The sequence below is a fragment of the Panthera pardus genome, unplaced genomic scaffold (genome assembly GCF_024362965.1).
Source record: "Panthera pardus isolate Hobbes unplaced genomic scaffold, ASM2436296v1 HiC_scaffold_18, whole genome shotgun sequence".
NCBI lineage: Eukaryota > Metazoa > Chordata > Mammalia > Carnivora > Felidae > Panthera > Panthera pardus.
The window spans coordinates 4,657,404-4,672,891 of NW_026526743.1; the positions used below are offsets into that span (position 1 = coordinate 4,657,404).

Below are 15,488 nucleotides of genomic sequence, written 5' to 3' on the forward strand. Positions count from 1 at the left end.
AGCCGGTGATCAAGGGGATAGCCGGCCCCCCAAGGTGCACACCCTTGTTACTTTCATACGACCCCTGCTCTTGAGGCCCCCACCCTGGCCCAGATCTGGAAACCTTCCCAGGAAACAGGATGCAACTTTTAAATGAAAAGGAAACTTTTATTTCGGTGGGAAGTGAGAGGGCGGGCGGGAAGGGGGCATGACACTTTTTCTTTGGGGAGGGCAGGTGACATGCGGCAGCTTCTGCATTGGGCGGTTCATGCACCCAGGGTGGGCGTGGGGGAGACTTGGGGGAGGGGCCACGCCGACCCCTCCCTCCCTGCCCTGGGGGTGGGCTGAGAAGACCCGCCATTAGCACCAGAGTTGGACGATTTGCAGACCTCCCCTCCCCACACTGACTCCGGACACCCGCCCCCATCCCTGAGAGCGCCCCCTGGCCACTCCTCCCCCCTCCCGCTTCGACAGGCCAGGCCCGCCCCGCCCACGTTGGAGTGAGAGACTCTTATTGCTGTGTGTGTGATGGGGAGGAGGAGCCGCTGCACTCAGGAAGACCCCCCGCCGTTCGTTCCTCCCCAATCGCCCCGCCCCTCGCCCCGTGTCCGTGCGTTCCCGGAGCGCTGGAGGGGCGCGACATGCGTGTGGGGGAGCGCGTCATGCAGCGCATGCGTGTAGTTGCAGGCACCCTGGCGGCCGGGGAGAAAAGGGGAGCGGGACTTAGAAGTTGTCCCTTTGGCTCTCTCTTCCTCCCCAAATCCCACACTGTTTGTTTGACTTGGGGGATGGGGGTTGGGGTGAAGGACGTGAATCACGTTGTGTAAAGGTTTATGATTGTGATTATTTTTAAAAGCTGAACTAAAAAGCTGGGTACGTGTGGCAGACTGGCGAGCAGGGGGAGACGTTGGGAAGAGGGCTGTACCCTTTGGAAAAGATCCTCACCCCCTTTCCCCCGCACCGTTCGGCTTCCGTGAGGGTCAGGGGAGTCTGGGGTCTGTTGGTTTTTTTTTTTTGTTTTTTTGTTTTTGTTTTTTTTTTTTTAAAGAAGTTAAACCCTTTGGCAATATAATCAGTCCCCACCCCCATACCCTGGTGTCTGGAGCCCCTAGCCCTTTGCCTCGCCCCACCCCGCTCCCACCAGAACCTGCCCCACCCCTCACCCCTGATTCGCCAGGGTTTAGGGTCCGAGGGAAGGATGGGGGACTCAAAATGCCCCTTGCATAGGAATCGTTGCATCAAGAATCGCGCTCAGTGACACCCCCCAACCCTCGGATGGGTGTGGGGGGGGGAGGGTTCCTGAGGCCGTGGGAGCAGAGGGAAGGAGGTTGCTAGTTCCGTGGGCCTCCAGCTCCAAAAGGGGAGGGGTCCCCTCTAAGGATTCTGGGACCGGTGTGGTCTCTGGGCTTGGGGGAGGTAGCGCATCCTTGAGCCAGGATGGGATATGAGAAATGATTTTCCACCCGCGAGCGTGGCAGGACGCGGAATGCCGGGGAAGGGTGGGCTGGGATCCCAGCCCCGGTAAGGTATGTCGTCGTTTCCCGAGCTTCTGCTAGTCCAGTGTCCCTTCGCGCGGGCACATCCTCTGCTTTAAGTGGAAACACTCGACCTTGAATAAACAGTGTCTGGGCCAAGCAGCAGTATCTGGACTTACCGGCTTGTGAGCAACATGCCAGGAAAGACAAAACTTTTTAGATTAAGCGTCCTTGCGCTGCCTAAAACCTTAGCACATCACCAGGGGTACAAATACAACTCTCTGGGAAACACTGATGGCCATGAAGAGGGTCCCTTTGGGGCACCATTTAAGGAAAGGGGCTCTTGGAAGAGGCAGGGCGAGGCATACGAAAGGGGATGCCCAAGGTTGGGGATGGGGGAGGTCTGGTTCCCTGGAATTGTAGACAGGTTGAGCCTGTCTTGGAAATTCTGGTATCAGGAGAACCTGAGGTGGATGTCAGATGTTAGAGATTTGGGGATTATCTGGGGGGGGGGGGGGGGAAGGCCTGAGGATTTGGGGGTGTCCAAGAAATGCCCGAGTGTGGGAAGGATCTGGAGCATCCCAAAGGCTGAAAGTGAGCTGAAGGGCCGGGTCAAGTCTTGGAGGTTTGAGCCGCTGGGATGCGGTCCAGGGATTGGGTGGGGTGGGGCGGGGGACAGCATCTGCACGCAGAAGTTAAGTCCCAGGACCCGGTGGGGATTTAGGGGATGCGGGGTGCCAGAGTGGGTCTCGGGAACTGTGGGTGCAGGTCTCGTGTCCTGGTAACCTGGAGGGGGCGTTGGGGGATTTTGTGTGCTAGGGCCAGATCATCCCAGAAATTCCGAGATGGGAGGTCTGGGTCCATGCAGCAAGAAGAGAGGCGAGCAGACCCCGTGGCGGGGACGGAGAGGGATGAAAGGGTCACGTTCACCAGAGGGATCTTCCTAAAGGCTGAGGGAGAAGCTGTCCACAGCCCACTCCCCAGGCCTCTGCTTTCGCCCTCTGAGCTCAGCTCGTTTGGGGGCCTGGGTGGCTGTTCCTCCTTCCCTCACATTGTTGCTACCGTATTACTCTTTACATCAATGTGATGGGCTGTCCTCCCGGGGCGAACGGTAGGAGGCCAGGAGACCCTCCCGCGGCTGCAAAGCCGGCCGGACCCCCTTGAGGCCCCGTCCCCTTCCCAGACTTCCCCTTCCCTCAATCGCGCGGCATGCAGCCCCTGGCGGCTTATTGCTGAGGTGGAGCTGGAAGGGGGGAGGAGGGATCCGGGTTGAGGGAGGCATGCAGACTAGCGGAGAGGCGCCCCAAAATGTAACTGGCATAATTTGGACGTATTTACAGGAGTTTATGGGAGCGGGATGTCCTATGGCTCATGGAGACCTGAGAAGGCTTTATTGGGGGGAGAGGAAGGGGGAGAGGTGGGGGGGGGGGGGCTGGAGTTTGGCTCCTCCCCCTCCATCCTGGGGGCCCAGGTGGGGGTGAGGGGTCCGGGGGTGTCTGCTGGCGTCGTCGTCTCGGTTGCATATTATTAATGACTTTTTGATTTTTTTAAAAAACCCTTTCCCCCACCCCCCACCCCCAGCTCCTTTGACCTTCTTCCCTGTCACCCCCAGTCCCCCCACGGGGGGGAGGGGAGCGTTAGAGGATGGAGGGCAGGGTTGGGGGAGCGCGGCGGGCGGCCCTGGGAGAGCCAGGGGGAGTGGCAAGGGGCGCGAGGCGCAGGGACACCCCGCTCAGGCCCGCGATGCTGCTCAGGCTGCGGGATTTCTCGTAACCTGGGGGGGGGGGGGGGGGGGAGGGGCAGAAACATGGGGAGGAAGCATGGAGGTGGGGGTGCAGGGGGAGGGTCCAACAGACAGAGAGACCCCGAGCCAGGGAAGCAGGGGGAGGAACGGCCAGAAAGGATAGGAGCCGGAGAAAGAGAGAGAGGGACGGGAAGAGGCAAGGAGACAGAAAAAGGGCGGAAGCACAGAGTCCAGGATAGAGACGGCGAGGGAGACAGAAGGGATAAGAGACAGACACCAAGACATAACAAAAGAGATGGCAAGAGGCAGAGAGATGGACAGAGGCGGACCAAGGAGATGGAGAGAGAAAAGTGAACAAATCGGACAGTCAGTCGGAATCAAGGAGAAAGGTTCAGACATGGGGAGGGGGGAGAGACTCAGGGTTAGGAGGCAGGGTGGTGCCCACCGAGCCTCCCCCACCCCATCCCCACCGCAGCCCGCCCCTCCCACCTCCCCTCTCCCTACCCCCGTTGGCCCCCTTATCTGAGGCAAAAGGGTTGGGGGGGGGGCAGCAAGGCGGATGGTGGGCAGCACGGGCATGGGGAGGGAGCTCGGTGGAATGCATGTGGGGGGAGCAGCCGGTGGGGAGGGCTCGGGAGGGCTCCGGTGGGGGCTGACCTAGCGGTGGAGAAAGGAGGAAAGGCAGGTGGGTGGGGCTGTGAGAGGCAGAAAGGAGCGTGAACTGGCAGTGCCCCCCCCCCGTGGGGGGGGCGGACCTGAGAGAGGCAAGGCTCACCTGAAGGTTGTGATGAGGTATCTTTAAAGGGTCGTGGAACCTTCTGATGGGAAGGTCTAACAGCGACCTGAGAGCCAAAAGGGTCTAAGACCGGGGAGAGTGTGTGTGTGTGTGTGTGTGTGTGTGTGTGTGTGGTTTCTGGGAAGCTCGGGAGGATCTCAGAGTACTGCCGGTGTCTGGGGGAAGTTCTAGTGCGTTCCCAGGCAGTGCCAAGAGGTCTGTCTGGGCGAGGGGGTCTTGACCAGAGGACAGAGGGCCTGGGGGGCAGGGGTTGGAAGCCCAGTATCTTGGGAACACCCCCTCCCAGCCATTCCCAATTGCTAACCTGGGGGGAAGGGGCAGGGGGGGACCGAGGGTCTCGCGAGGTCTCAGGCGGTGACAAGAGCTGGGGACAGAAATACACAGAGTCACGGCGGGGGGAGGGTGGTCAGGCGGAACCCCCCAACACAGCCTCACTGTTGGGGGGACGGAGAAACGCCGGAATCTCTTCCTCCTCTCTGGTGTTTTCCGGGGGAGGGGAGCAGTGAAATGGGGGCGGCCAAAGACATCAAATATGGAAGGAGCTTCCGGGGTGACTGGGGGAAGGGCTGGGGGGAGGGAAGATGAGGGAAGGAAGGGGGGAGGGCTGGGGAGGAAGGGGAAACAGGTGTTAGGTGTTGGGCTCAGGTGATTCGGGAAGATGGACAAGGGTAGGGTCATGGGACAGGTAGGGGATTGGGGGGGGGTCCTGGGAGAAAAAGAGGGGGACAACAGGGGACGGTGGGTCACCCAGGAAGGATGGAGAGAGAGGAAGGAGCTTGGAAGTGCAGGAGCGGGGAGGGATCCAGGGCGTTGGGGCAGAGAGTTCAGTCAGCCCCATCAGCTCCGGCCATCATTTGAGTTCAATGAATGGATTTTGGCATCAGAGGCAAGAGAAGCAGAGACCCCTCCCCCAAGCCACCCAGCCCCCACACCTCCCTCCCTCCCTCCCTCCCATTTCCAAATCCTCCCCCCTCCCTCAATTCCGTGGGGGCCCATCCAGACCTCGCGGTGGGAAACAGGGTGGAAAGGGCCTGGGCGCAAGCAGGGGGAGGGGTGGGTGAGGTAGGTGGGAGCAGGGAAAGGGGGGGGATAATGAGATGAAAATGGAGGGTGAATTGGGGAGTTAGGGGGTGGAACGAGGAGGGCCACTGTCCCTTCTGGACTCGGAGCCCAGAGGCCTGGGGTCTCATCCCTGTCTGCTCATGCCCCACCCCCTGAACTTCTGTGAACCAAGGCTGTCCCTGGAGGCCCCCGTGTCCCACTACAGCACCTCCCTAAGCTGCTGCACGTAGCGATTCGATTCTTTAAGGATGTGTCTGTGTATTTCTAAAGAAGATTCCGCAGAAGTTTGTTGAAGGAATAAGTGATAGATCAAATTCCTTCAGGCAGCTCCCTGTCACCTTTAAGGTCAAATCCAGCCTCTAGCCATGGCCACAAAAAGCTCTCATGATCCTTCCCCCCACCCCCACCCCAAGCTCTGTCTGGCACCCCTCTCCCCTGAGCTGCTCAGTTCCAGCCACACCTCCCTCCTTGCTACACCTTTAACAAATCAAGCTCATCCCACCTCAGGACCGCAGGACCCTTGCACCTGCTGTTCCGCCGGCTGGCCCTTTTTACCTTTCGGGGTCCACGTCACCTCAAAAAGGCCTTTGCAGACCCCCTTATCTGAAGTGGCCAGAGTAACGATCATGTCCTTTTGTCCATGTGTTGGGTTGCTTTTCTGCTTCCTCTGATCAGGGGGTGGCAAGCTTTTCCTGTAAAGGGCCGATCGCTACATATGTTCAGCTCTGCGGGCCACACGTTCTCCGTGACAACTATTCCACTCTACTGTTGTAGCATGACAGTGGCTGTGCTCCAGTAGAGCTTTATTTACAAAACAGCCTGCTGGCAGGTTTGGCCCAGGGGCCGTAGCGTGCCAATCCGTGCTCTAGAGTGTCAACTGTGATGGCAGAGTCATGCTTTGTGAATCGCCAAAGTTCCAGTGCCTGGAACTGTGCCCTCAGCGATTAGTTGCCGAAGGGAGGGAGGGAGGGAGGGAGGGAGGAAGCGAGCTGTGTGTTAGCCAGGGTTGCAGTGAAGATTACAGAATCCTGTTAAATTCCTGGCGTGTGATGAGTGCTTGGTTATGTTTGTTGAATTACTCAGCTACTCTCTGTCTCGCCACTGCCAGTTCCCAGCCCTGTCCCTCCCGGTCTGTCCCTGATCCCTAACTCTCTCTGCCTTGTCCCTTCCTCTGCATCCCCTCGGACCCTCATCCCAGCCTGCTCCCCGGGCCTCCTGACCTCCAGTCTCCTGTCCATGCCCCACACAGCCCAGGCGCTGACCTGCCCGCCCCCCCCCCCCAGGGTCCCTAAACAAGGTTCAGCCCAGGCCTGCTTTCCTACCTCACGTCTACCTGCCAGTCCCCAGTCTCCTCTGCTCTGTTTGGCCCAGTCCCTGTGGTCACTATGTCCCTTGGGATCACTTCTGCACTTGAGGCCAGGACACCTCCAGACCTCAGTTCCTTCGGGAAGCCTTCCCCATTACTTTCATCCTGCCCTGGGGAGCGTGCGAGTTCCTCTTACTGCGTGTCCCTGTGGTACCTCCCCTTGTGCATGTATCACCCCAAATAGTGGCTTTCTAGGTCAGTGTCTGACTCTCCCAGCAAACTGGGAGCTCCTTGGGCGGTGTGGTGGGGGGGGCGGGGTTCTTCCCTGTTGATTCCCTGTGCCTAGCACCACGCAGGTGACACACAGGTGACACACAGGTCCTTGGTAAGCGCTGGCCAATTCACAAGCGACTGGACGAGCGGCTGAGTCTTCCCCATCCCATCTTGCACCCCAGAGTGTCCTGGGTGTGTACCCCGTTTTCTCAATTGTATAAAAAACCCAGGGAGGGAGGGAGGCAGGGAGAGAGATGTGAATGGGGGTGAGGATGGGGGTCAGTCGTGAGGGCAGGGGAGGGAGGTCAGGCACACGGTGGGGAGGGTCGGGTTAGTTCTGGGGGGTTAGTGAGGGGCAGGGCAAGTCCTGGAAGGGTGGGTGTGGGGTCAGTGTCGTGGCTGCTGGTTAATTGGATGGAGCTGTTCGCAGTGAGGGGACAGGAGTCTCGGTCAGTGGGGGATGCATGTTCTCAGAGGGGTTAGTCAGGAAGAAAGTGGGGATCAAAGGGTGGGGGCTACTTACCCCGGGGGGAAGGGGTTCGTCCGCTAGGGGGATATCCAGGCTGCGGCGTTGGCGTTGAGGTCGGGCAAGAAGCTTGGGGGGCCTGGCTTACGCCAGTCTGGGGGGGGCAGTGGGGGAGCACCGGTGGCTGGGGGTGGGGGAAGAGGCCAGAGGGTCCGGGGTGGGGTGGGGGGAAATGGAGATGGAATAAAGACAGGTGAAGGGTCAGTGGTGAGGAAACTTGGGGGGCGGGGGATCTGGGAGGAAGGGAATTTGGGGCCAGGGGATGGGGGATGGGGGAAGGGAAGTCCAGCACCTCCTCCCCCATCTCCCTCCCTCCCCTGAGGGAGGGAGAGAGAGAGAGAGAGAGAGAGAGAGAGGGAGGGCTCCAGGGGGCCAGTGGAGGGCACCTCACCTTTCCGGATGGAGCCATCAGGGGAAGGAGCGTAGTCGGTGAGGAGGAAGCAGGCTCGGTCCCGGCTATAGCGGCCACGGCTGCCAGGGGTGATGGGGCTCTTGTCTTCCGGGGACATGGCGGGCTGGTCGATGGCTGGGCAGTCCTCGTGGGCAAGCGCAGCTGCTGCAGGGTCCCCATTGGGGCGGGGATCTGCGCCAGAGGGACAGACAGAGACACAAAGGAGAGAGTGAGGTGCAGGAACTCAGGGTGGGGGTGCCATTAGCAAGGAGGGGGCTGGGAGTAGACGCCTGAGGGGCAGGGTGTCTCAAGGAAGGGACAGGAGGGGCAGGCCGGAAGCTGGGTGCTGGCGTGTGTGGCTGGTGGGTTTAGGGGACAGGTCACGGGGTGGGGGGAGGTGTTGAGTGCCGGGAAAGACAGCAGGGATGCGGAAGGGCGGTCAGGAGTTGGTGTGGATGGAGGGTGCTGTGTGGCGGGAGGTGGTGCTCGGGCCAGGTGTTGGGTGCTGGGAAGGGCAGGACTGGGTGGGGTGCAGGGCATCTGGAGGGTGGTTGGGAAGCGAGCTGGGTGCCTGGAAGGAGGCCGGGGTAGAGTGCCGGTGGGCGGTCGGCTGAAGTGAACGAGTAGGGCGGGGACCGGGGTGCGGTGTTGGGTTGGTCGGGTAGATGGGTTGGGGTAGGTTTGTAGGGACGGCTGGGGGGCCTCAGGGGGCTGGGAGGTAGCTGTTTAGGGAGGGTGTTGGGTGCTGGGAAGGGCACAGCGGGGAAGGGTTGGGAAGGTGACAGAGGAGGGAGGGCGGGAGGTGGGGGTCCCCCAGGCTCTGACTTGAGCTATTTTTAATTGGTGTGAAACTGGGTCAGCGGCCGAGGGAGCCAGATGAGGGCCGGGCGGCCCAGCTCCCTTTCTTGACCTACTTAAGTCATGGGGGTGGGGCCCACCGGCTTCTCCCTGCTCAGGACCACAGGACCTTGGCCCCCAACCTTCAGAGACACAGACTCCCCTAGGGGGAGGGACACACCGGGTCAACTTTCTTCTCCCTCATCTCCTTCCCTTCACCTCTTCATTTGGCCGCCTCTCTTGTGCGTCTCTCGGACTGAGCCGGAGCCAAGGGCCCTGGGTCCCGAGTCACCGTCACACGGCCGGCCCGCCCTCTGGGCCTGTCTTCCTGGCCTCTACCTACTTCTTGGTCTTTGAGTCTTGTCTCCTCTCTTGGCCTCGCTGTCATTAGAACCTGAACTCTCTACCACTGGCCCTCCGCCTCTGTCCTCTCTCTCTCTGTCTCTCCTGCTCTCGGGGACAACTGCTTGCTTTCTGTCGCTTTCAGGCTCTTTTCTCCGCATCACCACCGGAAGACTCAGATGCCGTGTCTCCGGCCGGCCGGTGATTCACATGTTAGACCGTCTCTGTGCCTGTGCCCGAGTCCCCCCTCCCGGTAGGCCGATCGCTCTGCCTCCCTGGTCCCCCCGAATGTCCTGGCCGCGAGTCTGGCTCTCCCCCAAACCGTCTCTTTCACACCGAATCCGTCTGTTTCCGTGCCTCTTCGTTGACCTCAGCAAAAGCTGTTAGCTTTTCTCTCTCCCCTCTGTAGTGACCGCCCCGGCTCTTAAGCGAAGCGGTGGCCTCCTCCCCCCACCCCCATCGGCCCCTCATGCGCCCCTGCTCACCTGCGCGGTTGATCTCAATTACTTCCTCCTGAGCCAACGGGCAAGGCTCCCCGGGGGCCGGCAGAGGAGGCAGCCCCATGATCCCGAGCCCCCCCGCGCCCCCCCTGAGCAGCCCGGGGTGCGTGTGGGGGCCCGCCGGGTAGGCCCCGGCCACAGTCACCCCCACGGAGGGCGGGGTGATGGGTGGCGGAGGGCTGATACCGCCGCTGCCGTGGTGGGGGTGGTGCGGGGGCGGCGGGGGAGGGGGGTCGGGCTTGCAGTAGTTGGGGGAGCCGGGCTGCGGGGGCCGGGGGATGTGTTTGTTCTTCTTCTTGGGCAGCTTCTGTTTGGCCATGGCCAGCGAATAGTACATGCCAAAGTTGTTGACGATGACGGGCACGGGCATGGCGATGGTGAGCACCCCCGCCAGGGCGCACAGTGCCCCGACCAGCATCCCCGACCACGTCTTGGGGTACATGTCTCCGTAGCCCAGGGTCGTCATGGTGACCACGGCCCACCAGAAGCCGATGGGGATGTTCTTGAAGTAGGTGTGGTTGGAGCCCAGGATGTCGTCGGGGTCGGCGCCGATGCGCTCCGCGTAGTAGATCATGGTGGCGAAGATGAGCACGCCCAGCGCCAGGAAGATGATGAGCAGCAGGAACTCGTTGGTGCTGGCGCGGAGCGTGTGGCCCAGCACGCGCAGCCCCACAAAATGGCGCGTGAGCTTGAAGATGCGCAGGATTCGGACGAAGCGGACGACCCGCAGGAAGCCCAGCACGTCTTTGGCAGCCTTGGAGCTGAGGCCCGAGAGGCCCACCTCGAGATAGAAGGGCAAGATGGCCACGCAGTCGATGATGTTGAGGCTGCTCTTGAGAAATTCCACCTTGTCCGGGCAGAAGGTGATGCGCATGAGGAACTCGAAGGTGAACCAGACCACGCACACGCCCTCCACGTACGTCAGGAAGGGCTCCGTCTCCACCTCCACGTTGGTGATGTTCTCTGGGGGAGCCCCCGGGATGGGGGAGGCCTGCGTCACCGTCTTGTTGCTGATGTGGATGAAGCCTTCGTGGGTCTCCAGGCAGAAGGTGGTTATGGAGATGAGAATGAAGAAGAGGGAGGCGAAGGCCACATACTGCGAGGCAGGGCAGGAGAGAGAGGGCAAAAGGTGACCCAGGCATCTGGTCAGCCAGCCACCTCTAGGAGACCCTCCCAGCGGCCGCCCCTCCCCAGCCCCCACCTCCGGGGAGACCCAGGAGTCCCCACCCCACGCCTCCATCACAGCCTGCGTCCTGCTCTTCCCTGTAAAGCTTGAAAAGGGGGGGAGGGAAAGGATCAGAGGCGGCTCTCCCCGGCTTGGGACAGGAGCTGGCCCCAGCAGTGGTGGCAGACGGGCCACCGACTGTTCTCGCGGAAACGGCCATTTCCGGTCCTTTACTGTGTCTCCCAGACCACTTCCCCACACCCGGTGTCCCATCTCAGGACTCCCCAGCAGGGTCCAAGGATTCTGCGATGGGAGGGGAGTGGCGGGGAGACTAAGATCACTCACCCTCGGGGTATCAGAGGCTTTGGAGCTCAGCTTGGAGCCAAGGGAAGGGGAAGTGGAGAAAGTGGGCAGGGAGGCAGAATCCCAAAACAGTCACAAAAGTTATGAAAGCCTGCATTTGGAGCCAGCGTTTCCATGGCCTAATTTGGGCAAGGAGATTAAGCTTTCTACACCTCAGGTTTTTCACAGGATTATTGAGGATTACATTAGATGAGTATACAAAAGTCCCGGCTCCAGAAACAGTGCTTGGCCCAGTACCTGGAACTCAGTAAGAAAATCTGAGCTCCTGCTAGGGTATGGAGGCATCAGTTAGTGGGGGGCAAGGTCGATGCCTCAGAGAGAAGCCAGGGTTTAAGGACCTTGGTCACAATGCCCGGGACCCAGAGAAGGGAGAAAGCTGGGTGTCCAGAGAGGACAGCAAAGGGATGGAACCACCGAGGGGTGTTAGGGCCATAAATGGGGGAAGAAGTGAAGGGTCAAGTGTGCAAAAAGAGAAAAGGACAGAGGCAAGGAGGGTTGGAGTTTAAGGCTCTGGAGAGAAAGGGAGGGTCAGGGGCCTGAACGTGGGGGGAGATGGGAGACGGTGGAGCTAGGGCCAGAAAGGTGAGGAGGCTTTAGCCAGAAGTCCAGGGGTGGGGGGCACATGGGTCATTTCAAGATGGGGAGGACTCGAGTCCTGCACGCATTGGTGTGGATTTTGAAGAAAACCTTGAGGAGCCGAAGGGGTGCAGGCAAGATCTTAGAGAAGGAAGAGGACGGAGCAGACCCCTGGAGATGACGGTGGGTTTTATCAAACACGCAGAGAGAAGAGTGAGGTTAGTCCCTTGGAGAGCGAAGGGGATGGGTGTTAGGGCAAAGAGAGGGCTTTAGTCAGATGCGCAGAGGAGGAGGGCCTGGGTCGCTTGACTTTTAATCAGGGACTCAAGAAGAAAAGGGGGCTCAGCGTCAGACTGAAGAGAGGACCCTAGACTTTGGGGTGGACTGGAGAGCAGCAGGGTCCCTCAGCAACTCCCCTTCCTCCACAGGGCTGAGGGGGCGGGGTCCGGGCTTGGGAGGGCTTAACTTTAATCTGAAGTGCAGAGCAGAGAGGCAAGCCAGAGGGTGCCGCAGAAGGGCCCGGGACCTTGAGGTGGGCTGGGGTCAACCTTGGCCCTCTCTGCCCCGCCCCCCTCCTCGGTTCTCCGCAGTGGTTTAAGAGGCCAGAGGCCGCCGCAGAGCGCATGCCCTATGCTCCCCCGCCCCCTCCGAGCCGGGTGCGCGGCGCAGGCTGCGGCACCGCAGTGGGGGCGGGCCGGGCCGGGAGGCGGGGCGCGCGGCGGCCAGCACCGCGGCCAGCTCCCCCGCCGCAGTGCGCAGCCGCCGCGGCCGAGAGCGGTCTTAACCCCTTAGGGGCCGGAGCAGAGCAAGAGGGGCGCAGCCGCAGTGCCGCCGCTTCACGTCGGGAGACCGAGGGCCAGGAGTTTAACTCTTTCCCTCCCAGGGCAAGGAGGGGAGGGTGGGCACCCGCCGCAGTGCGCAGCTGTAGAGGCTGGACAGCGCCGGGACTGGTTTAACCCCTTGCCCCGAGGTGGTTCAAAAGCAGAAGGGGTAGGAGGGCATGGAGTCCCTGTAAGAAGGAAAGGAGAAATTACGGGGAGGGGAGCGAGGATGAGGTAGGGCCGTACCCTCCACTTTGCATTGGCCTCCGCTCCCAACTCTCTCAAGCGGTCTAATAGTCTGGAAAGTGCTTGGCACGCCTACACTCAAGAACCATTTGTGGAGTGAGTGACCACCCCCACCCCCACCCCGTACCTGTCCCGGACCCCTAGTCTCACTTCAGCACCCTTCAATGGGTTCACGAGGGAAGGGCGCCCCAGGCCATGGGGGAGGAAGCCACTCAGCGGCCTGAGGGATCATTTAGGGCCAAGTCCCTTCGGAACCTCTTCCTCCTCACCTCCCCCCACCCAACCCCAAATCTCGCCAACTCAGCGCTTCTCAGGACCAAACTTTATGCGGTGCCTCCGGGTCCCCCCCCCCCCCTTCGCTCCCTCCCCTGGCGTGAATGCGGCACTGCGGCTCCGCGTCCTTCCTGGCCCAGGACACGGCACGGTGGGGGGAGGGGGCCGGACCGTTCCTCTGGGTGTTTGGGTCCCAGGGAGGCTGGAGGGGGGGGGGTGCCCGGAGTTGCTCCTCTTTGCCCCTCTTTCTAATCCTCCCCCATTTTGAACTACCCCCCCCCCCCCTCCAACACAGGGAGGAAGTTAGTAGGAGGAAGAGGTTCAAGGGAGAACCAAGGGGGACGGTATCTGGGAAGTTATAGATGTTTAAGGAAAGTTTTGGGGGGAAGATGAAGGGAGCTTTGGGGGAAATCTGGCATTTCAAGGGAGATAAGGCTGGAGTGTGGACTCTTTGGCTTACTTTGGGGGTAGGGGAGCAGAGGGGCCCAGTCCTGGGCTTTAGATGGTGGGGCAGGGAGCTTGGGAATGGGGGAGTGAGCAGGGCTGGGGTAGGGACCAGTGGAAAGATACCAAGGCAGGGTGGAAAAAACTGGGAGCTATTTTGAGAAGGAGGTTTGGGGTTGCTAACTTGTGGGGGAGTCCCAAAGACAGGTTCGGTAAAGTTCTGGAGCAGGAGGAAAAGTCAGTTGACTGACTTGGGAAAGGGCCAGGAGGCTCTGGATGGGGGATCCCAGAGATAAAGAGTGGGCTGTGGAAGGGAGAAGAAGCTGGGAGAATCTGTGGATGAAGAAGGCATATGGGAGCTTCTGGAGAGGAAAGACATATTATGGGGGCTCAAGGCTCTTCTGGAGACACTGAGGAGGAGTGTGAAAGGCTTGGGGGAAGTCTGGAGCTTTATAGGGAAAGTCCTTGGGATGGGAGTTGGCGGGGAGGATGCAGGAAGATATGTGAACACAGAGGACTGGAGGGTCCCAGAAGGGAAGACTCCCCAAGGCTCAGTGTTGCAGTAAGGGGGAGGGGGAAAGTGTCCTAGCCAGAGCAAGTGGTTTGGAGATTCACAGGGGTCTAGGAGGCTCTGAGATGAAGGCGGAGGAGTCCTCTAAGACTTTGGAGGCAGAAGTAGGGTTCAAAAATAGCCAGAACACTCAAACTTGGAGAGAGGAGGAGGTGCGGGGAGAGGGGCAAAGGGAGAAAGAATCAGGGAGGTGTTGTAGAACTTGAGGGACTGAGGGCTGGAGAGAGGGCTTCAGAGGAACTGCAGGGGGCAGGGGAAGCCAGGAGCAGTGTTCACAGGGTCTGGGACACTGACGGCTAAGGAGGGAGGTCTTTGGAGGGTCTGGGGATGGTCCAAGAAACTCAGGGCTGCGGAAGGGTCTTCTGGGGTCTCCGGGGTGGCCAAAAGAGGTGAAAAAGGATTTGCAGGGGCTCAGAAGACTCGGGCTGGAGAAAATTCTTTTGAGGGTCTCAGAGAAGTCCAGGAAAGGAGGGGTGAGGTTGTTCACAGACGCCCAGGAAATTCATACTCGGGGAGGAAGTTTCTAAGAGTATTGGGGAGCCTAGGGAAGCAGGGTGGGGTCTGGAGGGATCTGGAGGATTCTGAAGGTTGCGGAAACGTCTTTGAGGATCTGGGGATGGTCAGGAGATGGGGGTGTGTTCAGAAAAGTACAGGAGACTCAGGTTTGGGGAAACAGGCTTCTAAGACACTGGGGAGCCCAGACACCAGGAAGACCAGGAGGGGCTGGGATGGGCCAAGGGATTCTAAGGGTTAGGATGGGGCATTCACAAGAGGCTGGGATCTCCAGGAGAAGGAGGAGGGAGGGGGGCTCCGAGAGCACGCTCACCCTGGCGGCCCGCGACGAGTAGGGGTCCTCGAAGAGCGCCCACACGCGGGGCTGCCAGCGGCGCCACCACGTGCCGCCTGCGCCGCCCGCGCCCCCTGGCGGCCCCCCGGCGCCGCCGCCCGCGTCCTGGAAGCAAAGGCGCTTGAGCTCGCCGCCCGCGCCGTCCAGGCCGCCGCCGCCCGCGCCCGCCTCGTCGTCCAGACCCGCGTCGTGGGCGCCAGCGGCGTTGGCGGCGTTTGCTGCGCCCGCAGGGTCCGGAGCCTCAAAGGAGTCGAGCGCCTCTTCGGCGTCGCGGTGCTGCCGGTAGGTCATCCAGCAGCAGGCCTCCACGTCGGTCTCGTCGATGCCCCAGAAGCCGAGCTCCTCCTCGAAAAGAGGCCCGCACACGTCGGCCGGACAGTGCAGCTTGCCTGTGCGGTAGTAGTTGAGCACGTAGGCGAAGACTCCCGGGTGCCGGTCAAAGAAGAACTCGTCGGCGCCGGGATCGTAGTCGAAGCGCGCCGCCGCCTCCGGCTCCGTCAGGCCGGCCAGCCGCGTCCCCGGCAGGGTGCGCAGCGTCGAGCGGTACGTCTCATGGCGCACGCCGCCCACGTTGATCACGATCTTGCCGCTGTCGCCACCGCCGCCGCCGTGCCGCCCCATGGCCGCCGCCGGCAGCCCGGGGCATGGCTCGGCGCGCCGGCCCCCGGGCCCGCGGGGTGCCGGGGGGCCCGCCGGGGACGCGGCGGAGCCGGGCTGCGCAAACTGCTGTTGCTGCAGCGGCGGCGGTGACGGCGGCGGGGGGCAGCGGCGGCGGGGACTCGGGCGGCTGCGGCGGTGGCGCCGGCTGCTGCTTGCTGGCCCCCTGGCGCCCGCGGAAGGACGAGACGCAGACTGAGCTCAGCATTGGACGGGGGGCGGGGCTGAAGGGGCGGGGCGTCGGGGGCGGGGCTGCAGGAGGAGAAGCAGACGTGATTGGGTGGAAGAAGCGAC

At 61.4% G+C, this 15,488-nt stretch overlaps 1 protein-coding gene across 1 annotated transcript; it reads right to left on the minus strand.

Annotated features, from left to right (window-relative positions):
- Positions 1 to 126: 126 nt before the first annotated feature.
- On the minus strand, positions 127 to 15,417 carry KCNC3 (potassium voltage-gated channel subfamily C member 3). The gene is given in 7 exon segments (XM_053905660.1): positions 127 to 3,228; positions 7,159 to 7,264; positions 7,266 to 7,285; positions 7,553 to 7,744; positions 9,217 to 10,327; positions 14,517 to 15,302; positions 15,304 to 15,417. Coding segments are annotated over 7 exon segments (2,451 nt in total). The 5' UTR covers positions 15,403 to 15,417; the 3' UTR covers positions 127 to 3,091.
- Between the last annotated feature and the right edge of the window lie 71 nt (positions 15,418 to 15,488).